At 43.2% G+C, this 24,909-nt stretch overlaps 1 protein-coding gene across 1 annotated transcript in view; it reads left to right on the top strand.

The window, feature by feature from the left end:
* The window catches only part of TGM6 (transglutaminase 6), a 32,426-nt gene extending 7,517 nt beyond the window's left edge, over positions 1-24,909 (top strand). The window contains exons 6-11 of the mRNA XM_061436763.1: positions 236-374; positions 3,793-4,217; positions 12,755-13,096; positions 19,824-19,978; positions 20,342-20,475; positions 21,638-24,909. Coding sequence (XP_061292747.1) covers positions 236-374; positions 3,793-4,217; positions 12,755-13,096; positions 19,824-19,978; positions 20,342-20,475; positions 21,638-21,791 — 1,349 coding nt within the window. The 3' untranslated portion in view covers positions 21,792-24,909. The remainder of the gene's footprint in view (positions 1-235; positions 375-3,792; positions 4,218-12,754; positions 13,097-19,823; positions 19,979-20,341; positions 20,476-21,637) is intronic.

Raw genomic sequence — 24,909 nt, 5'->3', positions numbered from 1 at the left:
TTCAGAGCCCATCTATTCACAAGGGGGCGGCAGTGGTGACTCTCGAAGTCCCCTGAGAGAATGTCCAGGAGATGGAGGTGTTTCTGAGCCTGGAGACAGGCATCAGCCCTGGGAGAGATAGGGAGGGGGCTGTGGCCAGATGTGAGACAGGCCACCTGCTAGGGGGGCCAGACCACCTGTCCCTGAGGCTGGGTCCCGGCCTGTCCTGGAGCCTCATGAGCGTCCTGCTCTTCAGTCCTCAGGTGCTTGGGAATCGCGACACGGGTTGTGTCCAACTTTAACTCGGCCCATGACACGGACAGGAACCTGAGTGTGGACAAGTACGTGGACTCCTTCGGGCGAACGCTGGAAGACCTGACAGAAGACAGCATGTGGTGAGTCCCCGGCTATTGGGTCCCAGGGGCACCCTGTGGCCCACCCAGATCTGCAGCCCAGCTCCACTGGGTCTGAGCCAGTTCTGGAAGGGGTGACAGGCACCCTGCAGAGGAGGGGTTGGTCCCCAGCAGGATGACTCTTCTTCTGCGGTACAGGGGCCTCTGGACATGTAACTCAGAGTCCAAGAACAGGCCTCAAGGTTGAATGACCTTGTACCCCCAGCTCTCCGCTCCGCAGGACTCTGAGCCGGCCCCTAGATTCTTGTGACTGCCTCTGCAGGGTCACCTCTGTAGCCTGATCCTGCTCTCTGGGCTGCTTGTGCACTATGCTGTGTGGGAACAACCTCCTCAAACAAAACTCTTTGCACAACGCTTCACAAAATTCATTCTAATTTAATTTTTTAAAGTAGAAGATACATTCAGTGCTTTAATATTCAAAAGGTACCAAATGGGCTATAGCGTTTAAGTCTCCCTCCCCCATTTCAAGCCTTCCCATCCTCCTGGATGCAAGGCTGAAATTAGTTTCTTACATCTCTTCAGAGAGAAGCCCTGCAGATACAGGCGCACACATATGCACGGTCCCCACGCACCCCCACCTCTCCCTCCTACTTAATATCAGCAATATAACGTAATACTGTTCATCTTGCTTTACATTTAACAATCCCATATCAGCACATACAAAGTTTCCTTATTTTCATAGTGTTTTAAACTTAATAACATCATACTCGGTGAGCACAGTCTATGCCAGGCCCAGTTCTAAGTGCTGCAATGCAGCCTTACCTCATTTTATTACTCTTCTTTTTACTGTGCTTCATAGATATTGCGTTTTTCTACAAATTGAAGGTTTGTGGCAACCCTGTGTTAAGCAAGTCTATCAGCATCATTTTTTCAACAGCTTCCTTAAGGTATGTAGGTTGTTTTCTTAGACACAAAGCTGTTGCACACTCAATAGATGACAGCATAGTGCAAGCATAACTTTTATACACACTGCGAAACCAAAAATACTTGTAACTCATCTTATTGCACTATCCACATCTCTGTAGTGGTCTGGAACTGAGTCCACTATACCTCCAAGGCATACCTGTGTACAAATTCATGTATTCCTCCAAACAACCTTGTGAGCAACGTAGTATCGTTGTCCCTGTTTTGCAGATGAGAAAACCAAGGCACAGAGAGATCAAGTGACTTGCCTAAGGCCACACAGCTAGTGAGTGGAAGAGAAGTTACAAACCTGGCCTGCTTTTCAATTGGACAGAAAAACCATTGCTTATTTAACCACCTCATGTGGCCGGACCAAACATTTGCCTTTACAAACAAGGCTTCCATGAATAACCTTGTCCAAATGTCTGTTCATACATGTGCAAGTTGCCAAGAAAAACCAACTTTCTAAAGAGCAGGGGAATAGTGAAGAGCATATGGTACAGAAAGAAACACAGCCAGCCTCAGCATCCCTCTTCTTAGGATGTCCTTCAGCTCCCCAGGGGAGCTTCCCCCCAAGCTAGTGTCCAGCCTCCCCAGGGGAGCTTCCCCCCAAGCTAGTGTCCAGCCTCCCCAGGGGAGCTTCCCCCCAAGCTAGTGTCCAGCCTCCCCAGGGGAGCTTCCCCCCAAGCTAGTGTCCAGCCTCAGACCATCTCTCTGCCTCTCTTCTCCCCTTTTCTTCTCTTATTTTTGGTTCTTTTCACTCCCTCTCTGCAGTAGCACCAAAAACATTTTCATTCTTCTCTTTATTTATGCAAAATGGACAGGTCATTCTTTTGTTATTGGGATCTCTGTCGCCATGCAGGTTATACATGTTCTCCCCTTTACTTCCAAAGGCTTTTTATAATATTTTCCAAAGAACAGTTTGGAGGCCAGCTGTAAAGACAAAAGACACCAACTCAGGCCAATCAGGGTTTCTCTCTGCTGCTTTCTACTGTGTGATGTTGGGCAAATGGTGTCACTTTTCCTAGCCTCGTATTCTCATCTTTAACATAGGAAACTTAAAGCTTAAAGTCCCTACCAAGGCCTACAGAACTCTGCATAATCTGAAACCTACCTACCCTAGTGCTTGACATAGCCCAAAGACACATACTTTCTGTTCCTTGAATACACTAAGTTTTTTCTTGTCTCAAGAGCCTTTGCACATGCTGTTCCTTCCTCCTGGGCCACTGTTTCCTTCACTCATCCTATGACTAATTCTTTCTATTCTAGGTCCCATCTTAGATGTCATTTACTTAGAAAAGATCTCCAGAAGTTATTCTCCATCTCAAGCTCCTCTCTTTCTTCACAGCATTTATTGTTACTTTATTGTTTTATTAGTTATCTGCTTACTTAATTTTGCCTGTCTTCCTATCTGTCTCCTTCCTTAGAATGTAAGCTGCATGAGAACAAGGATCTTCTGTCTTATTGGCTGTTGCATTTTTGGACCTTGAACAACAAGATATAGATATAGGTGATCTAGATATAGATATAGACATAGGTATAGATATAGATCAGAGAAGGCGATGGCACCCCACTCCAGTACTCTTGCCTGGAAAATCCCATGGACGGAGGAGCCTGGTAGGCTGCAGTCCATGGGGTCGCGAAGAGTCAGACATGACTGAGCGACTTCACTTTCACTTTTCACTTTCATGCATTGGAGAAGGAAATGGCAACCCACTCCAGTGTTCTTGCCTGGAGAATCCCAGGGACGAGGGAGCCTGGTGGGCTGCCATCTATGGGGTCGCACAGAATCGGACACGACTGAAGCGACTTAGCAGCAGCAGCATAGATATAGATATAGACATATATATGTATACATAAAGGCAGGCCTTGAAGCTATTGCCAGTTAGGTTTCAGACCACTTCAATAAAGTGAATATCACAATAAAGTGAGTCACATGAATTTTTTAATCCAAAAGAGCATATAAAAGTTATGTTTACACTATAGTCTAATAAGTGTGCAATAGCATTATGTCTAAAAAATGATATACATACATTATTTTAAAAATACTTATTGCTAGATGCTATCATTTGAGCCTTCAGCGAGTTATACTAGTAACATCAAATATTACAGATCACTATAAAAAATATAATAATGAAAAAGTTTGAAATAGTGCAGAAATTACCAAAATGTGACACAAAGGGACATGAAGTGAGCAAATGCTTCTGGGAAAACAGGTGAGACAGACATGAGGAAGGGTTACCATAAACACTCAATTTATTAAAATAAAAAAAACCCACAGTTATCTATAAAGCGGGATAAAGTGAATGAAGCAGGATAAAACAAGGTCTGCCTGTACCTGTGTGGATGATATGTATTCATCAATACAGCTGAATGACGGTTCACAAACTCAACCACAGAGCAGGGCCCAGGGTCTGGCTGGCAACAGGCACTTGCCGTCTCTGGGGAACCTCTCTTGCTCACCAGAGGCCACCCTGCCCCTTCCTCTCTGCGGCAGGAATTTCCATGTCTGGAATGAGAGCTGGTTTGCCCGGCGGGACCTGGGCCCCTCTTACAATGGTTGGCAGGTTCTGGATGCCACCCCCCAGGAGGAGAGCGAAGGTACGGGCTCAGCCGGGTGGGTCCCGAACTCCCGCTTTCTGACTCCTGGAGATGCTCACGCCCACCCCTCCTGCGCAGGCGTGTTCCGGTGTGGCCCGGCCTCCGTCACCGCCATCCGCGAGGGCGACGTGCATCTGGCCCACGATGGTCCTTTCGTGTTTGCGGAGGTCAACGCAGACTACATCACCTGGCTTTGGAATGAGGATGAGAGCCGGGAGCGTGTGTACTCAGACACGAAGAAGATCGGGCGGTGCATCAGCACCAAGGCGGTGGGCAGCGACTCCCGCGTGGACATCACCAGCCTCTACAAGTATCCGGAAGGTAAGGGCATACAGTGGCCTCCATCAGCCTCCCCAGTGGCCAGGCTGCTGCAGATGGGCAACATGGCCAGGCCCTTTCTCATAAGATGTGTTGGTGACAGCCTGGTTAGGCACTGTCTCTCTGCTTTGAGCCAAGTGTCTTTAGCTTATATTAACAGCTTCCTTTGTTTACTAAATAGATTTCTCACATCTGACAATATCAATAGCTACATTTCCTTTAACATATATATTGCATGTACTGTGCCAGGTATTCTGACATGTGATAATAATAATCACTAATAATAGTGATGATAGTAACATGTATTATTTATTGAACACTTAGGATACATACTGAGGCTTCCCTGGTGGCTCAGTGGTAAAGGATCCATCTGCCAATGCAGGAGACTCAGGTTTGATCCCTGGATGGGGAAGATCCCCTGGAGAAGGAAACAGCAACCCACTCCAGTATTCTCACTTGGGAAATCCTATGGATAGAGGAACCTGGTGGGCTACAGTCCATGGGGTCACAAAGAGTCAGACACAACTTAGAGGCTAAACAATAGGATACATACCAGAGAAGTGAAGTGAAGTGAAGTCACTCAGTCGTGCCCGACTCTTTGCGATCCCATGGAGAGTAGCCTGCACCATGCTCCTCCATCCATGGGATTTTCTAGGCAAGAGTACTGGAGTGGGTTGCCGTTTCCTTCTCCAGGGAATCTTCCCTACCCAGGGATCGAACCCAGGTCTCCCGCATTGTAGACAAACGCTTTACCGTCTGAGCTACCAGGGAAGTCCATACCAATAGGCCCTACCAAATAATAATAGTAACTCCTGTTTATCATCTGCCAAGGCCTAAGCCATGGTCACTAATTTAGGGGGTCAGTGGCTTACTGAAGATTCTGTGCTTGTTGGGGTACAAACACAAAACACATGTATTTTTTCTGGTCAGTGCCTCCAGCTATAAACTTTAAAAATCACCTTTTCCCACTAAGTAACAGGTTCCTTAATAATGCTGTGATCTGACTGTGCATTTTTCAGCCATTTTTGCCTGTTAAAAGGATGTTGTTTGGGTAATCAAGACTTCAAGTTCAAATCTGAGTCAGAGCTAGTCTCCTCCCCTCCTCTGAGCACAAACTGGGGCAGTGACCCCAGAAGGCTGCTGTATAAGGAGGGGACAGCGTGTGCTCTGGCTGCCTCCAACTGTCCACTATCTCCCCTTTAGTATGGTGGTTTGCAGCACCGGATGTACATCGGAGTCACCTAGGGTACAGTCTTAGTTATACAGACTGAACAACAATTACCCTTTGCTCAGGATTCTGTGGGTCAACTACAGACCCACAGAATCCTGGCAGTGTGCCCAGCGGGTGACATCGAAAGCTACAGGGTCTCTTGAGGCTTTACTTAGAACTTACCCTTGCTACATTCTGTTGGTCAAACAATAAACAACCACCCCAGATGGAAGGGACAGGAAGTACACTCTACCTCTTGATGAGAAGAGTTGCAAAGAAAGTATTATGGCCATTTTAACCTACCACAGCAAGCTGACTGCACCCAGGCTAACTGAATTGCAGTCTCCAGAGGGTGTGGCCCAGCCATCAGGACTTTTAAAAGCACTCCAGGCGATTCCAATGTGCAGCCAAGTTGAGAACACCAGTCTGAGTCTTCTAGTGTGTTAGGCCAAGGAGGAGAGGAGAGAAGAAACACCTTTGACTTCATGGGGCAAGGATTCAAGGCCTGAAGGCAGGCGGGTGCTGCTGTCTTACTCACTCCGAAGCTTTGGGAGGACAGATGGTGTCTCTATTATGGCCTGCAGTCTCGGGACTCACGCCTATGCCGGCCCCAGGCACTGCGGATTCCTGAGACACTGGCCCCTCTTGCGGCAGACCCCCTCCCGCCCTACTGGCCGTCCCACAGCTTCTCTCTGATGTGTAGTCATTTCTGTCCCCAGATTCTGGAGGGCTGTGGCCTCCAAACTCATCCAGCTGCTGTGTCCCCCTCAGAAGCTGGTGGGGAGAGAGTTCTTGACGGGCCGTGATCCACCTGCCATCTTCCTTCAATTTTTTCCTCTGTGCTCATGGAATACACAGCTCAGTAATGAGCTGAATGAAATGAAATGCCACCAGAATGAAATGCCAGATTTCTCTTCCTGTAGGCATTGCCAGCCTTTACCAGCCAGCTCCTTCTTATTGCAAACACCCCAAACTTTAACACTGATTCTATCTGTAAACACCTCCCCACACACATATGCACACACATGCACACATAAACACACACACTACCATATTCCCTCAGTTTCTTCTCTAGAAACATGGCCCTTGATGTTGATGACCTTCTCCTCTTCAGGCCTCTTCCTCACTGTCACGGGGTGGGGAGTAGAGGGGTGGTATGTGGCAAGGCTTCTTCTAAACTCCTACTTCTCTCATATGTCCCGCAGTTTGATGCCTGGTCCCATCTGCTGGGAGTTTCTAGAACTTAGAATACAAGGTCTTTGGGGCCTTCTGTCCTAAGCATCAGCCGTGGCCACGAGAGAAATCAACATCCTGCTGTGTGATGACAATAACCGCAGTCACCATGCTGAGTGCCAATTGTGGGCTGGCCATGTTCACATGTTACTTAATGCTTTTATTTAACAAGTGTTTACAAAGAAGTTCCCACAAGCTTGTAAGGTAGACACTTATATAACATTTATTTGACAGAGGGAAAGGCAGAGGTGCAGAGAGGAAAGTGGACTCAGCCAAGGATCACAACGATGCTCTTCCTCTACACTTGGCTGCACTATATAATTATAATATAATCTACTGTTGATTGACTGCCCACTGTGGGGCAGCTGATTTTACATCTAGGCTAATAATAGTATCTAAATTGTGTTAAGCATCGTGGTAAGCAATGTCCATGACTTGTTTCATTTAATATTCATAAATATCCCATCTTACAGGTAAGCAAGTTGAATCAGAGAGAGGTTAAGTAGCTTCTCCAAGTTTCCAAAACCTAGAAGAGCAGGGCGCTAACTAGAGCTTCTGTCTAATCTCAGAGCCTCTGGTCCTCCACTCTGCTAGACTGCTGTCTCTTCCATGACTACCCACAATGTGCCATGCACTGTGCCAGGTTCTTTTATGTATTCCAGAAATATAAAACACCTCCTAAGTATCAGGTATGATTCAGAGGCAAGGGAGAAAGAGAAGAGCCCAGAGAACTCACCATCCAGTAAGTGTAAGGACAGTGCAGGGTGATCAGCACAGTGTAGGGGAGGCCAGAAGGCTGGAGAAGCACAGAGAAAGGGTTGCTAATCCAGCCAGGGCGGAGAGTTCATGAAGAGCATCTACAGGGAGCAAGATTTAGCCAGGAGATAAAGGGTTGGAAAGACATTCTGAGAAGACAGGACTCTGCATCCTGACTCCAGATTCACTCTAAGCAGTGCTATTCAACCAAACCACAGGCCTCCCATTCCATGGATGAAATGGCAAGGCCTGTCTACTTGCTCCATTCACTGAAGCACAGATTCAGAGCCCCTGGGGCAATGTGCTTTGTCCCTACCCCTGAGTCAGCCTGGATGCTGAGCAAAGAAGAACCAGCTTTCCAAGCAAAGGAAACTGTATTTACAAAGAACACACTGGCTGTCCTCAGATTCAGGTGGGCTTTCTGCAACAGGCTTTAGAGTAGAGCGGAGGAAGGCAGTTTCCCCCCACTGATCTTTAGTCAGAGGCTCTAAGCACAGAGGCAAGATCTCAGTTAGAGACTGGTGCCAGGGGCTTGCAGGGGAGCCAGGTTGGCGGTTCAGCCATCTGCCTCTGAGCCTGCATATTGCTTGCTAGGACTGCCATAACAAATTACCACAAATGTAGCTACTTAACACATCGGAAAATTATTTTCTCACAGTTGTGGAGGCCAGAAGTACAAAACCAAGGTGTTAGCATACTCCCGCCAAAGTCTCTAAGGGGAGAGTCCTTCCTTGATCCTTCTAGCTACTGTTGGTCCCTGCATTCTTTGGCTTGTGGCTGCATCACTCCAGTCTCTGCCTCCATCTTTCCTCCTATGTGTCTCAAATCACCATCTCCTTTCTCTTACAGTGACATCAATCATTGGCTTTCCGTCCCACCTTAAATCCAGGATGATCTTATCCCAGGAGTCTTAATTACATCTACAAAGACCTTATTTCCAAATAAGGTTATATTCGCAGGTACCAGGGATTAAGACTTTGACATACCATTTAGGGGGACACTATTCTGCCCACCTCAGCCTGTGATGGGGGAAGACCCAGCACATGCTGATCAGGCCCTGGCCAGCCAGGCAGGCAGAGGACAGTGCATTCAGTGACTGTAGGGCTGGAGCTCAGAGGCTGATCCATAGAGACCCAGTGACCAGCCCCTAGGGAACTCCCCTTCCACCCTTTCCCTCCCTCTCTGTTACTCTGCTATCTGTTTCTCCACTTCTGTGCTGTGCCCTCCTCCCTCCCTTCCTTCTTGTGTATGTATGGGAAACTCCCACACATTTGGTGTCAGAAGAGTTGTGAATAAAACAGTTCATTAGGGGATACTATGAACAACTATATACCAGCATATTAGATAACTTTAGATAAAATGGACAAGTTTCTCTAAGAATTACCTAAACTGCCTTAGGAAGAATTAGAAAATCTGAATAGGTTTATAAATAGAATGCAGTAATAATTTAAAAATACACACACACACATACACAAAGACCAAGCCCACATGTCACTGGTGAATATTCTACCAAACATTAAAAGAAGAATTAATACCAATTCTTCACAAACTTTTCCTCAAAAAATAGTAGAGGAGGGAACATTTCCTAATTTGTCCTATGAGGTTAGTATTATCCTGATACCAAAACCAGATGATGAAATCACAAGAAAAGAAAATTAGAGATCAATATCCCTTATGTGCATAGAAGCAAAAATTGTCAACAAAATACTAGCAAACTGAATCTAGCAACATATAAAAAAGATTATATGCCATGAGGAAGGGATTTATTGCAGGAATGCAAGATGGATTTAATATTAAAAACTAATTAATATAGTATGCTATAACAATAAAAAAGACAAAAACCACATGATCATCTCAATAGATGCAGAAAACCCAACTGGAAAGGAAGAAGTAAAACTATCTCTTGCACATGATATAATCGTGTACACATAAAATTCTAAGGAATCCACTAAAAGTTAATAGAGCCAATAAATGATTTCAGCAAAATTGTGGAAAACAAAATCAATTTTTAAAATTAATAGTATTTCAAGATACTAAAAATGTATAATCTGAAATGAAATTAAGAAAACAAGTTCATTTACAATAGTATCCAAAATAATAAAATATCAATACTTTGGGAATTCCCTGGTAGTTTGTCCAGTGGCTAGGACTTGGTATTTTCACTGGCGGGGCCTGGGTTCAATCTCTGGTTGGGGAACTTAGGGTCTGCAAGCCACACAGCATGGCAAAAAAAGAATAAGATATTTAAGAATAAATTTAACAAAAGGAGAACAAGACTAGTACACTGAAAACTACAAAGCATTGTTGAAAGAAATTATAAATGGAAAGATTTCCCATTTTCATGGAATGAGAGATTTTTTTTTAAGATGGCAATGCCCCAGAATTGACCTACAGTCTCCATGAAACCCATATCAAAGTTTCAGCTGAGTTTTTTTTTTTACCAAAATTGACAAGCTGTTTCTAAAATTCACTTGGAAATGCAAGAGACCCAGAATAACCAAAACAATCTTAGAAAAGAAGAATAATGTTGGAAGGCTCAAACTTCCCAAATTCAAAACTTACTATAAATATACAATAACCCAGATAGTGTGATATGGTCATGAAAATGAACTTACAGATCAATAGAAAAGAATGAGGAATCCAGAAATAAACCCTTATAGTTATGCTCAATTGATTTTGACAGGATGTCAAGACAATTCCATGAAGGGTGAATAAGAATAGCCTTTTTCAATAGATGGTGTTGGGACCTCTGATTATCCACGTGCACAAGAATAAACCTGGCTTTTTACATCAGACCATACACAAAAATTAACTCAAATGGGTCACTGATCTGTATCAAAGAGCTAAAATTATAAGGTTTTAGAAGAAAACAGGAGCTAATCTTTATAAGCTTGAGTTTAACAGAGCCTTTTTGGATATGACATCAAGAACACAAATGACAGAAGAAAAAACTGATAAATTGGGCTTCATTAAAACTAAAAACTTGTACTACAAATGGTACCATCAAGAAAAAAGAAAGATAGCCCATGGAACAGAAAATATTTTCAAATCATGTATCCAATAAGGGACTTGTATCCAGAATGTATAAATACTTCTTATAGCTCAATAATGAAAAGATAAATAACCCAATTTTTAAATGGGCAAGGGATTTAAATTGACCTTTCTCTGAAGACAATATACAAATGTCCAAAAAACATGAAAAGATGCTTAACAGCATTAATAATATTCAAAGCCACAACAACATATTGCTTCACAGCCACTGCTGCTGCTGCTGCTGCTAAGTCGCTTCAGTCGTGTCCGACTCTGTGCGACCCCATAGATGGCAGCCCACCAGGCTCCTCCACCCATGGGATTTTCCAGGCAAGAGTACTGGAATGGGGTGCCATTGCCTTCTCCAATAATGCAATATTATTCAGCAATAAAAAGGAATGAAGTGCTGATATATTCTACAATATGGATGAACCTTAAAAATATTAAGTGAAAAAAACGCCAGTCACAAAGGACCACACATTATATGATTCCCTTTATATGAAATGCCCGGAATAGGCAAATTAGAAATTAAAATAGCAGTTGCCTAGGGTTGGGGCAGGGCAGGGAGGAATGGGAAGTGACCACTAATGGTTATAGAGTTTCTTAAGGGTGACAGAAATTGTTATGAAATTAGATTGTGGTGATGGGTACACAACTCTGTGAATGTATTAAAAAAACATTGGCTTGTGTCCTTTTAAATCTGTACATTGTGTGTTGGTAAATTAACACATATCCGAATAAAGCTGTTTTTAAAAAATCTGGTGGTCAGAGAAGGCCTCCCTGAGAAAGTCACATTAGAATTTTTGGCAGAGAAAAGAAACATTTTCTTAGTAAAAAATATTTTATAAGTAAATTATGGAGTAAACTGAAAACTTCACATAAATTTTAATAATAAAACATGACATGTTAAAGAACCTTTAGGTCCACACGAATCCCTTCAAGCCCAGGCCACACAGTAGTGAGGTACTTGGGAGAACGTTTGGGAAGGAGGACAGCCCAGAGCTCAAGGAAGAGGAAGCGTCAGAGGTGGGTCTTGAACAGGTCAGGGTAGAAGAAAGACTGGAGTGGACGTGGAGCCCACATCCTCCAGAAGGGAGGAACATTCCTGAGCACTGTGCTCAGGCCTCGCCTGCGCACCTCTTCTCCCCACTTTATAGACGGGAAACGGAGACCTGGAGGGACTGTAAATGAAAACAAAGTTCACAATCGCCTGGCGGCAAACTGACCTGAGAGTGAGACAGTTTACATGGTGGTCTGAGGGGAAAGGAGTGAGGGGAAAAGGGGGCAGATTCCGGAGACCAGTGAGGATGTTGGACGGAACTTATCGCCTGACCAGTTGTGGGTAGTAAGGTTGAGGGAAGAGTCAAGGACATGTCCAGTTTCTGACTTGGATGCTGGGTAAACAGTGGAGCCATTTGCTGACATGGGAATGCTGCCAGGCAGAAGATGGCGTATTTGGTTGGGTTGGAGGCGCCTGTGGGACATCCCGGGGGTGGAAGTGGGCCAGTGGACCAGTCATATATTGGTCTGGAGATCAAAAAAGAGGACAGGTCTGTGCTAGCAACAGGGAAAGTAGGAGATCGGGGATCCTAAACTCATGTCTTCAGGAGCTTGCAGATGGCACCCCAGTGTGGCAGACCAGCAGCAGGAGAATTACAGGTGGAGACTGTGGAGAACCAGCGAGTATGTTCCCATACAGAGAAAGCACAGCTTCCTCAGCTCGAGGCCATGACTGCCATGTAGAGGTTGGGAAGAGGGGGTGATTAGGAACACAGAAATTGGAACCAGACTGCCTGGGTTTAAATTTTAGCTCTCTTACAAGTTTTCTTCATTTCCTGTGCCTTGGGTTCCTTATCTGTAAAATTGGGATGATAATAGTACCTTCATCCTGGGCCAGGGAGGAAATATATATATATATATATATATATATATATATACACACACATATATATATCATCTAGAACCACAGTGCCTGGCAGATAGTAAGTCTACAAAAGTGTCAGCTATCTTTATTATATGAGATTTCACATCCATATGTCAGAGGGCTACCAATCTCTATTGTTATGTGAAATTTTCTAATCTGAAGTTGGTAACTGATTAAAATTTTATTTAAGTAGTCCCAGATCCAAATACAATGCTGAGGTCTGCATATGGCTCTTGGGCTGCCAATTTGAGACCTCCGACAGCCATGGTAAATTAAAGTGGGGATGGAGTAGTGGTTGTGCTTAGAGAAGAGGGAAATGAGGAGAGCTGGCCCTGGGAGAGGCGGCAGAGAAGACGGTGCCTGCCTCATGATGTCCCATGCCTGCAGGGTCCCGGAAGGAGAGGCAGGTGTACAGCAAGGCCGTGAAGAAGCTGTTCAGCGTGGAAGCCTCTGGAAGGAGGGCCCGGGTCCGCAGAGGGGGCGGCCGTGGTCTCTGGCGTGATGACCTCCTGCAGCCTGCCACCAAGCCCAGCATCACCGGCAAGTTCAAGGTGCTGGAGCCACCGGTGCTGGGCCATGACCTGAAGCTGGCCCTGTGCTTGACCAGCCTCACCTCCCGGGCCCAGCGGGTCCAAGTCAACTTGAGCGGTGCCACCATCCTTTACACCCGCAGGCCAGTGGCAGAGATCCTGCACGAATCCCACACAGTGAAGCTAGGGCCAGAAGAAGGTAAGAACGCCCCAGCTGGGCGGGACCTGGTCGGCCCAGCCCCTTTTCCCAGAAGAGAAGGGGATATTTCTGAGCATTTGCAGATGAGAAAACTGAGGTTCAGAGGGACTGAATAATAAGGATAATAATAAAAGTGCACAATCATCTCGTGGCAAACATGTAATGCTCAAGTGTTCCCACTCAGTTTGAATACTTACCAATGAATAAATACCTGCTGGGAGCATTTCATAACATGTGGAATATGTCTTGTGTTACCTTTTTAAAATCCAACAAATTTTGGAGCTCATCTGGCTCTAGTGTTTCTCAAGAGACCAGTAAGAGGTGTTTATTAAGTGCCTACCTATGTGAGACCCTGTCCTGAGAATTCTGCAGGCATCAGGCACAACCTACAACCACCCTGAATCCTCTCCCCTCTCCTCTCATCCCATATATTCTCTATCTCTCCCTCTCTCTCTCATACACTTTCTGAACCCTAAGGATTCAATCAAAGACATTGTTCTCTGAACCACTTTTCCAGTAAGTGAAGCTTGTGTTATTTGACAAGGTGTGAAAATATGTGAAGGAGGTGTCCCATATTTTTTGCTTTTCTCTCACTTATTTTTCACAGAATCTAAATCACAAAATAACACTTCACAAGGATTTATTGATTAACATACACTTTTTCCTGACTTTTTTTCTTATTAAAAGTAATGCATATTCATTAAAGATTTAGCACAAGGGAAAGATCACCTATGATCCTGCCACCCACCTACAAATTGTTAACATGTTTTCCTTCCAAATTTTTAAAGCCTGTTGCTTTTTGAAAAACTCATTAGTGCTCTGCTCTTTTCATATTACATTATAATATAAATATTTTTATAAGCTCTTCACTCACATCATTTTAACAGATGTATAATCTGTAAATAAATATGTGGTGATTTATTTTATCTGTTACCTTCTTTGAGGTAGTTATTATCTATTGCTATTTTTTAATTAATTCATTTATTTTAATTGAAAGCTAATTATTTCACAACATTGTAGTGGTTTTTGCCATACATTGACATGAATCAGCCATGAGTGTACTTGTGTCCCCCATCCTGCTATTTTTAAAAAAAGACTAAAGTAAGCACTCGGAGAAAGCAATGGCACCCCACTCCAGTACTCTTGCCTGGAAAATCGAATGGACGGAGGAGCCTGGTGGGCTGCAGTCCATGGGGCTGCTAAGAGTTGGACACGACTGGGCGACTTCACTTTCACTTTTCACTTTCATGCACTGGAGAAGGAAATGGCAACCCACTCCAGTGTTCTTGCCTGGAGAATCTCAGGGACAGGGCAGCCTGGTGGGCTGCCGTCTATGGGGTCACACAGAGTCGGACACGACTGAGGTGACTTAGCAGCAGCAGCAAGCACTCTGGTGAAAAAAATTCCTGTATTCTGGTCTAGATTTTTGGGCTGCTTTTTTTCAGAATAGCTTCACAAACATGGAATTACTAAGCCAAATGGTGTAACTATTAATATATGTAATTTATTAAAAATTTATAATTTTTAAATTAACAGTCTTTTTAAAGCAGTTTTTGTTCCAGAAAAATGATCAGAAAGTCCCAAGAGTTTCCATATATTCCCTCACCACCTCCCATCTTCCCGTGTTACTAACATCTTGCAAGAGTGTGGTACATTTGTTACAATTGACTGATACTGGTACATTATCATTAACTAAAGTCCATAGTCTAGGGTTCATTCTGTATTGTACATTCCGTGGGTTTTGACAAGTGTGTGACGTGTATCCAACATTAGAATATCACACAGAATAGTTTCACTGCCCTAAAATTCCCTGCTCTTCCTCTATTTACTTCTCCCTCCCTTGCCTCAAATCTCTGGCAACCACTGATCTTTTAACTGTCACCACAGTTCTGCTTTTCCCAAATGTCATATCGTTGAAATCATATAGTGTGCAGCCATTTCTGGTTGGATTCTTTCACTTAGGAAGGTATATTTAAGATTCCTCCATGGCTTTTTATAGCTTGACAGCTCATTTCTTGTCATCACTGAATTTCCTTTATATGGATATACCACAGTTCACTGACCCATTCACCTACTGAAGAATACCTTGATTGCTTCCAAGTTTTGGCAATCATGGATTAAGCTGCGATAAACATCCATGTGCAGGTTTTTGTGTGAAGATAAGTTTTCAACTTATATGGGTAAATACTGAGGAGTATGATTGCTAATGGTATGATAAGAATATATTCAGTTTTCTAAGAAGCTGCCAAAGTTATCTTCCAACGTGGCTCTAACACTTTGCATTCCCACCATTAATGAATGGCAGTTCATGAATGAAGAGCTCCTCATCCTTTCCAGCATTTGGTGGTGTCAGTATTTTGGGTTCTTGCCATTCTAATAGATACGTGGTCCTATCTCGTTGTTTCAATTTGAAATTTCACAATGATGTATAATGTGAGCATCTTTTCTTGTGCATCTATACATCTTTGGTGAGTTGTCTGTATAGATTTTTTGCTCATCTTTTAATCATGTTGTTCATTTTCTTATTGAAGTTTCAGTTCTTTGTATATTTTGTATAATAGTACTTTATCAGATGTGTATTTTGCAGATATTTTCTCCCAGTTTGTGGCTTGTCTTCTCATTTTCTTGACAGTCCTTCCACAGAGCAGGAGTTCTTAATTTTAATCAAGTGCAACTTATCAATTTTTTCTTTCATGGATCATGCCTTTGGTGTTGTATCTAAAAAATTAGTCATCATCATCATACCCAAGATTATCTAGGTTTTCTCATTTGTTATTGTCTAGACATGTTATAGTTTCACAGTTTGCATTTAGGCTTAAGATCAATGTTGATTTCATTTTCATAAAGTGGTTAAGGTATGTGTCTAGAATCTGTTTTTAAATGCGGATGTCTAGCTGTTCCAGTACTATATATTAAAAAAACTATCTTTTCTCCATTTTATTTGCATTGCTCCTTTGTCAAAGATCAGCTGGCTATATTTGTGTGGATCTACTTCTGAGCTCTGTTTTGTTCCACTGATTTATTTGTCTATTCTTTCATTAATACCACACTGTTTTGATTACTGTAGTTTTATACAAGTCTTGAAGTCAGGTAATGTTGATCCTCTGATGTTCTTCTTTTCCTTCAATATGATGTTAACTATTCTGGGTCTTTTGCCTCTTCACATAAATCAGTTTAGAATCAGTTTGTTGAAATACATTAAATAACTTGTTGAGATTCTGATGGGTTTACCTTGTCTGTACATCAAGTGGGGAAGAACTGACATCTTGATAGTATTGAGTCTTCCTATCCATGAACATGGAATATCTCTCCATTAATTAATTTAGTCTTTGATTTCTTTCATCAGTTTTTTTGTTTGTTTGTTTAGCTTTCCTCATATATGTATATCTTTGACATATTTTGTTAGATTAATGCCTGAGTTTTTCATTTTGGTGCTGCTAATATAAGTGGCATTTTTAACTTCAAATTGACTAGTTTATTGCTGGTATTTTTAAAAAGTGATTGAATTTTGCATGTTAACCTTATATCTTGTGTCCTTGCTATAATTAGTAATTAGTATAATTACTTTGAGGAGTTTTTTGTTGCTGATTATTTCAGATTTTCTACATAGATGATCATGTCATCTATGAACAGTTTCATTTCTTTCTTCCAAATATATACACCTTTTATTTCCTTTTCTTGTATTTTTGTCTTAGCTGGGACTTCTAGTCCAGTGTTGAAAAGGAGTTGTGAGAGAGACATCCATGCCTTGTTCCTTCTTAGTAGGAAAGCTTTGAGTTTCTCACTATTAAGTATGTTGTTAGTTGTAGGTTTTTTTTTTTTTTTTGGAGTAATAGTTATGTAGATGTTCTTTGTCAAGTTGAAAACTTCCTCAACTATTCCTAGTTTTCTGAGAATTTTAGTCATGAGATGGTGCTAGATTTTGTCAAATTCTTCCTCTGCATCTACTGATATGTTCATGTGACTTTTGTTCTTTAGTCTATTGATGTGATAGGTTACATTAGTTGACTTTGGAATGTTGGAGCCAACCTCATATACTATCCCCCTTGGTCAATATATATAATTCATTTTATACATTGTTGGATTCATTTTGCTAACATTTTGCTGAGGATTTTTGCATCAGTGTTCATGAGAAATATTGGTCTGTAATTTCCTTTTCCTATAATGTCTTTGGTTTTGGTATTAGAGTAATGCTGCCCTCATAAAATGGGTTAGGAAGTATTCCTTCTGCTTCCATCTTCTGGAAGAGTTTGTAGAGAATTGATGGCATTTCTTCCTTAAATGCTTGGAAGAATTCATCAGTGAACTCATCTGGGCACAATGTTTTATGTTTTAAAAGGTTATTCACTATTGATTCTTTGATTCACTATTGATTTCTTAAATAAAAATAGACCTGTTCATATTGTATATTTCTTCTTCTGTGACTTTTGGCAGAAAATGTATTCAAGGAATTGGTACATTTCATCTAGGTTATAAAATTTGTGGGCATATAGTTCTTCATAATATTAATTATCCTTTTAATATCCATGGGACCTATAGTGATATCACCTCTTTCATTTCTGTTGTTAGTAATTTGTGTCTTCTCCTTTTTTCTTATTTAACCTGGCTGGAGACTTATCAGTTTTATTGATCATTTTTAAGAAAACAGCTTTTGGTTTTGTTGATTTTCTCTTTTGATTTCTTGTTTTTAATTTTATTGATTTTTGATTTAAATTTTTTCTAAATTTTATTTCTCTCTCTCTTTTTTTTTGCTTACTTTGGATTTAATTTGCTTTTCTTTTTCTAATTTCTTAAGATGGAAATTTAAGATTTGTTGATTTTAGGTCTTTCTTCTTTTTTAATATCTGTATTCAGTGCTACAAATTTCTATATAAGCAATGCTTTACTGCATTCCACAAATTGTTATATTTTCATTTAGCTCAAAATGTTTTTAAATTTTTTGATGTCTGTTCCTTGACCTAAGTGTCATTTAGAAGTGTGTGGCTTAATCTCCAAATATTCTGGAGTCATCCAGCTATCTTTCTGTTACTGATATCAAGTTTAACTCTATTTTGGTCTGAGAGGATACACTGTTTAATTTTTATTCTTTAAAATTTGTTCATGTGTTATTCATAGCCCACAATGTGATCATTCTTGGGGAACATTCAGTATGAACTTGAGAAGGATGTGTATTCTGCTCTTGTTGGATGAAGTAGTCTATAGTCATCAGTTCTATCTAATGGTTGATGGGACTGTTGGGAACATTTGTTAATGAACAGAGTCTCAGCTTTTATTAGATTGTCAATGGAGTTCATGATCCAGAGAACTTAATAAAGCTCTCTTCTGAATATTGTATGAAACAGTCTTTCTCTTCCCTTCTCCCATGGTCTGAACTAATATCCAAAGCTCTCTTCATGTGCATAAGTGGGAGTATCTGGTGATTCTTTACTCTGGAGCCGTAAAATTTGCACTTCTAATAAGTTCCCTGGAGATGCTGATGCTGCTGGCCCCAGGACCACACTTTGAGAACCACTCATCTCCTACCATACACGGAACAAATGACATAACATATATAAAGTATTTCTAACAATTCCTACCACTAAAGAACATTTAATTTATGGTAGTGATCATCAGTATTGTTGATGTTATTATAAGATGGGAATAATAATACTTGCTCATGCAATTGTTGTGAGGATTAAATGAGATAATCCCCGAATGTGCTTGCAAGTCCCTAGCACACTTTAATCTCTCAGTAAAATTTAGCTTTTAAAATTATTAATTATTATTATTGTTGTAGTAAAGATTCTCCTGGTAGAACCTGCTAGACTTAGAGAACCTGTTAAGGTAGAACTTTGACTCGTGGATCTTTCAAGAAGCATGTATTATACTCAAAGCTCTGAGGAACAAAGAGTTTGAAATATTTATGGATCTTTTCCACAGGGTGAATATTCAGACGCCTTTGGGGACAGGAAGGAAACAGAAATAAAAGAAGCAGTGGCAATAGAACAGTAGGGGATGGTAGAGCTTAGGCAAACTGGAAAGAATGTGTTGTACCTTAAAGAAAAAATATACAGTGATCAAATATATATATATGACTAACAGTCACCTATGGCCTGTGTGACACGTGCTCAAAAGAAGAGATTACATAAGCAGGGAGTTTGTGGCTGATGAGAAAGAGACAGACATGGTCAGAACCTTAGGTGCTCCGAAGGCAGAGGGTACAAGATCATTGGGTAAGTGCATCAGTGAAGGCTTTCCGCAGCTGGTGGAACTGGGCCTTACTGGGGAGAGAGGATTTAGAGAAGCTGTAAGGAGTTGGCCTCCACATTGAGTAGGAAGCTTGATGGAGGCCTTTGGCCTCCTTCTTATCTGCACCTGGGACATAGTAGGTGCTCATTGAACAGTGAGTGAATTCCTGATGGATGAATCACTGATGGATTGTGATATCTCCACCTGAAATGATTGGGGGAATTTTAAACACATCTCCAGAAGCTCTTAGAGAGACAGCCTGGTGTCATGGTAGCTGACTGGCCTGAATTTGAATCCTACCTTATCCTGGCCCCTTGATGTACTTGCTATGTGACACTGGACAAGAAATTACCCTCTCTGAACCTTAGGTTTCTTAACCTGTGAACTGATGATAATAATGACTGTCTCACATTGGTTGCAAGGTTCTTAGAGTTCCTCTTCTGGGTTCTTTGAAAAAGAACACTGGACTCCCAACTCCCACCTCTGCTTTCCCTTCCAGAGAAAAAGATCCCAATTGCAATATCTTATTCTCAATATAAGGAAGACCTGACAGAGGACAAGAAGATCCTGTTGGCTGCCATGTGCCTTGTGACCAAAGGAGAGAAGCTCCTGGTGGAGAAGGACATTACTCTGGAGGACTTCATTACCATCAAGGTGACTACTGTCTGGATCGGCCACCTGTTCCTGGCAGGCCCCCTTCAGATCTGAAGGAGGGCATCAGAGGCTGGGGATTTGTGCTTTTAGCTCTAGCTTCAGCTCTCAAGGGTGGGGACAAGTGGTGTGAATGGAGAGGGGGTAGTTTGTGATGGACAGGGAGGCCTGGCGTGCTGCGATTCATGGGGTCGCAAAGAGTCGGACACAACTGAGTGACTGAACTGACTGACTGACTCAGTGATGGGGTAGGTAGAAGCAAAGGATAGCCAAGTTTAACTCCCCATTCCCTGACCCAGCCAGGATCGTGGGTTTCCTGGGAGAATGAGGAGGAGGGAGTATGACTTATGGATATTGTCCCTCTAGGTACTTGGCCCAGCCGTGGTGGGAGTGGCAGTTGGAGTAGAAGTGATGGTGCTTAACCCGCTCTTGGAGAGAGTGAAAGACTGTTCGCTAATGGTGGAGGGCAGTGGCCTTCTCCAGGGACAGCTCAGCATCGAGTAAGTGTCAGCCGGGGTGGGAGGGCCACCTTCCATATAAAACAGGCCGTAAAGACACTGCCAGCAAGGGGAGGAGGGAGAAACCAGCCCACTGCCTAGACACATCAGTCTTTCATTTCTTCATTTATTTATTTAATCATTTAACTTATTCAATCATGTAACTCATCCACTCATTCACATTCATATTTTCTCTCATTTACCCATTTATGTATTCATTTACTCACTCTTATTCATTTACTCTCTCCTTCACTCACTCATTCACTCTTCTAGTCATGTTTTCACTCATTCATTCATTTATCTGCTCAACTCAGTTTTGACTGGTTCATTCATCCATATTATTTCTTTAATTCGCTCACTTATTTACCTATTCATTCACACTCATTCATTCATTTATACATTCATTCACTCATTCACACATATTCGAATTATCCGTGTACTCACCTATTTGCTTATTCATTCTCAGTCATTCATTCACTCATTCATTCTTTCATTCATTCGCTCAGTCACACTCACATGGTCCTGTACCCTGACTCATATGTCAACTGCTGGAAACACCAAGATGAACAGATGGAGTTCTGCCTGGAGAAGGACTCTAGCAACATATGGCCCTTCAAATGAAGACAGTGTGATTTGTGCAAAAGGATGGATTCCCCAAAATCTAGGGGCCCAGAGGCAGCCTTTGAGTGGGAGTGGGGTGGGACCAGGGGAAAGCCCCAGCAGAACTGATATTTAAACTGGACTTTAAATGATGACTTGGGGAGCTTTTCAGGTATCAAGAAGGGTGGAGAGCTTCCCAGTCAAAGGTCTCTATGGCTGGTATTGTCAAGGAAAGTCTCCTGGAAGAAGAAAAAGTTAATCTGGGCCTTGGATGTAATTGGAATGGGAAGGGCACCCTAGGTAGGAGGAACAATCCATCCAAAAGCCTAGAGGAGGGTAAGTATAAGGTATGTTCAGGGCACGGGGAGGAGACTAGCCTGACTGGTTGAAATAAGTGAGAAGTAATGGAAGGGACCACTAAGCTGAAAGCACATTGAAAGGCTTGAATGTCAAGCCACAAAGTATGACCTGATCCTGAGGGCTCTGGAGTGCCATGGACTGGCAGACCAGGCTCAGGAAGGAGATGTGACTGATGGTCTGTCTTTCTTCCATCTTCTTTCCCCAGTGTGCCCAGCCTGGATCCCCAAGAGAAGGCCTCAGTCCAATTCAAGATCACCCCCTTCAAGAGCGGCCCACGGCAGCTGCAGGTAGACTTCGTCAGCCCCCACTTCCCGGACATCAAGGGCTTTGTGATCATCCACGTGGCCACAGCTAAATGACAGGCATGAAGGGCTGAGAAGGGAGGAGAAGGTCCCTATTCCTCTCCTGTCCACTTCTCTGCTCTTCCCATATGGGAGTCAGGAGGCCTGGATTCCAGTCCCACTTCAGCTTTTGCCCTACTCTGTGAACTTGGGCAAGTCCCTCCTTTCCTAAGTCTCAGTTTCCTCATCTGTAAAATGAGGTGTTAGACTCAGTAACCCTTAAACTTTGGGTCTCCCACCTCCATCTCTTCACCCTCGCTGCTGGGAGACTGATGAATTGAGTGTCACAGTAACCTTGACCCACCCAGCTGTGCCACCTCCTGCCAGTTCACCATCACCCTGGCTGATCCCTGTGCTCACCTTGCTTGTCTCTCAACTCTTCAATGCTCTGACCAGAGCCAGAGCAAGAAACTCCTCCTAGCTCTGACAGGGAACCCAAAAGTGTTGGCACTGACACCTAAACATTCCTCAACACTTCCACCCTACACAGAGGAGAGAACCTTGCTTATGACCGTGGGGTGAGCTAGAGGCAGATCTGGGGCCCATGTACATGCCATTTACACCAGCAAAATTATACCCCAAAGTCATGTTCCTGAAAAGCATTGGGCTTAAAGTGATGTGAGAATTTCCCTCAGTGAAGACACGGGCCTAGCAGCTGGGGGCCGGGGGAGGGTTACTGCTGCCTGAAAGAAGTTGAAGATAGAGGAGGGATCATCGAGTGTTGGGGGATAGAGCCCCAAATCTAATCTAGCTATGGTCACATATGACCAGCTCAGTACACCAAGTGTTTATTTACTTCTTAGAAACTAGAGTAGTGTTGACTTTGAAAAATCTCCCCAGCAGCTTACCCTACACACAATTACATACTGTCTTAGTGTCAAAGCAGAACAGGAATTACTAGGATGAGGAGTAGAGAGGACACCACAAGGCCCTGAAGATGACTGCATCAGACATGGAAATCGGCTTCGAAATGCTCTAGATAGCCAAGGAACTGTAACTAAGCATATAATTTAAGTAATCTGAGCAACAACAAAACAGGCAGATCTGCAGTGAGACACCTCCTGGACATGATTCGGGTGAGAACAATTCATGTAGTGGGTCTTTGCAAAAAGGTGGTCAGACAAACACATAAACAGTGTCTGATGGGTGATCTTAGTGACCAAAGCCTTATGAAGACATCTCTCTGGTGATTCCACACAACACGGGGACAGCTTGGAGAATCCGGACGAGTGGGTACATTTAATGTATCAGGTCCTCAGTTCCAGGACCCCTCTCCAAACCATCAAGAGGTTTTGAATGCTGATCCATAGAGTGGCTCAATGGTAAAGAATCCACCTACAACACAGGAGACATGAATTCTATCCCTAGGTCAAGAAGATCCCCTGGAGGAGGAAATGGCAACCCTCTCCAGTATTCTTGCCTGGGAAATCCCATGGACAGAGTAGCCTGGTGGGCTACAGTCCATGGGGTTGCAAAAGAATCAGACACAACTTAGCAACTAAATAACAGCCCATATAAGAAAGGCAGGTGGAGGTTCAGAGGAGGCAGCCCTTTCCTTAAGATTGAGCAACAGGAAGGGGCCTTGGGAGCTGCAAACACCAACTTCTGCCTGCAAACACCAGCTGTCTGTCTTCCTTAAGTTCAATTGTCACATGTTGAGCTTCCCAGGAAACTGACTCTGAGATGGGGTTTAGGATGCTGGGTGTTGACTGAAGGGTGACCTTGGGATCAACCCTCATGGAAGGGAAGGGGAGGAAGAAGGAGAAAGGAGATATCAACCCATGATACAGGCCCAGTGACAGCCTGGTTTTACCCACAGGCATGTGTTTGAAGAAGGGAAAGTAGCTGAAGGTGATGGGGGTACCTGCCAGGTAGTCATGTCTCTAGTTCGACCCCTTTGCACTCTCAGCTGGGCCAAGGTAGTGCTTCACTGGGACAAAACTGACCAGGTCCTTACAGCTCCAGCTGAAAGCAGAAGACACCCCAGCAGCCAATGAAAGCACCATGGTCAGAGGTTGGATATGTGGGGACGTTGAGAGAAGATGGCCCAAGGGAGAGTGTGGATGGAAATTCTACTTTGGAAGCTGCAAAGAAAAATGCACAGGTAGCGATTACCTGTCAGGTGGTAGGGCAACACCCTGACAGCGCCCTTCATGGAGAAAGGCCAAACAGGGATTTCAAGATTGCAAAACCTTAGTCAGCCTTCTGTGGGGACCATGGCTCAGGCCTCCATGGTCCTTTGAGTGGTCTCTTAAACATCACCATAACCTTTAGGGAGGCTCTCAACACTGAGTTAGGGCATGCTCTGGCTTTCTCATGCCAGAGAGGCCTCCGAGCCTTTAGATCGGGGGTTGGCAAGCTTTTACTGTCAAGGACCAGATAGTGAATACCTGGGACTCTGCAGGCCATACGATCTCTGTTCCAACTACTTCACTCTGCTGTCACAGCGTGCAAGCAGCCATAAGCAAGAGGTAGACAAATAAGTGTGGATGTGTTGCAATAAAGCTGTATTTATAAAAACAGGTGGCATCCTAAGTTTGGCCCACAGGTTGTGATTTGCTGACTCTGCTGCAGAACAACAGGCTGGCTTACCTGCTTGCTCCAGGACTGAGTCCTGATGCCAGGCTACACTCAGCCTAAGATCAAGCCCCTACCTGGACTGAGGCCAAGCCCTGAGCAGGCCTCACAAGGAACTCAGATGAGGTTCCAGCTTGTGCTCATGACCTTAGATGGAACCATCACTAGTCATGATTGATTAGCCTGGGTTAGACCCTGATGCTAGAATGAGTCCTAGATTTTGGCCTCACATTGAGTCCTGGTTCCTACCACAGCTAAACTATGACTTGATTAACCCTAGATCAAACCCTGACCTAGCTCCAGACAATCCTAGTCCCAGAAAGCTCTAATCCTGACTTGTGATTAACTCCTGAACCCAGGCTGAATCCTGGTCCCAAACAGAATTCTGATCCCACATTAAGCCTTGATCCAGCCTCATTTCAAGTCCTGACCTCCATCAGACCCCAGCTAGATTGAGCTCTAGGCCTTGGCTTTGGATTTAGAATCCAGATCCAAGATTCTCAAATGGGGACCCACACACCCCTTCAGTATATTTGATGTCATTTAGCAAACATGACCT

This window comes from Bos javanicus, chromosome 13, assembly GCF_032452875.1.
Source record: "Bos javanicus breed banteng chromosome 13, ARS-OSU_banteng_1.0, whole genome shotgun sequence".
NCBI classification, from domain to species: Eukaryota; Metazoa; Chordata; class Mammalia; order Artiodactyla; family Bovidae; genus Bos; species Bos javanicus.
Note: the sequence above shows the minus strand (reverse complement) of the source record. Positions and strands in the feature narration are given on the sequence as shown.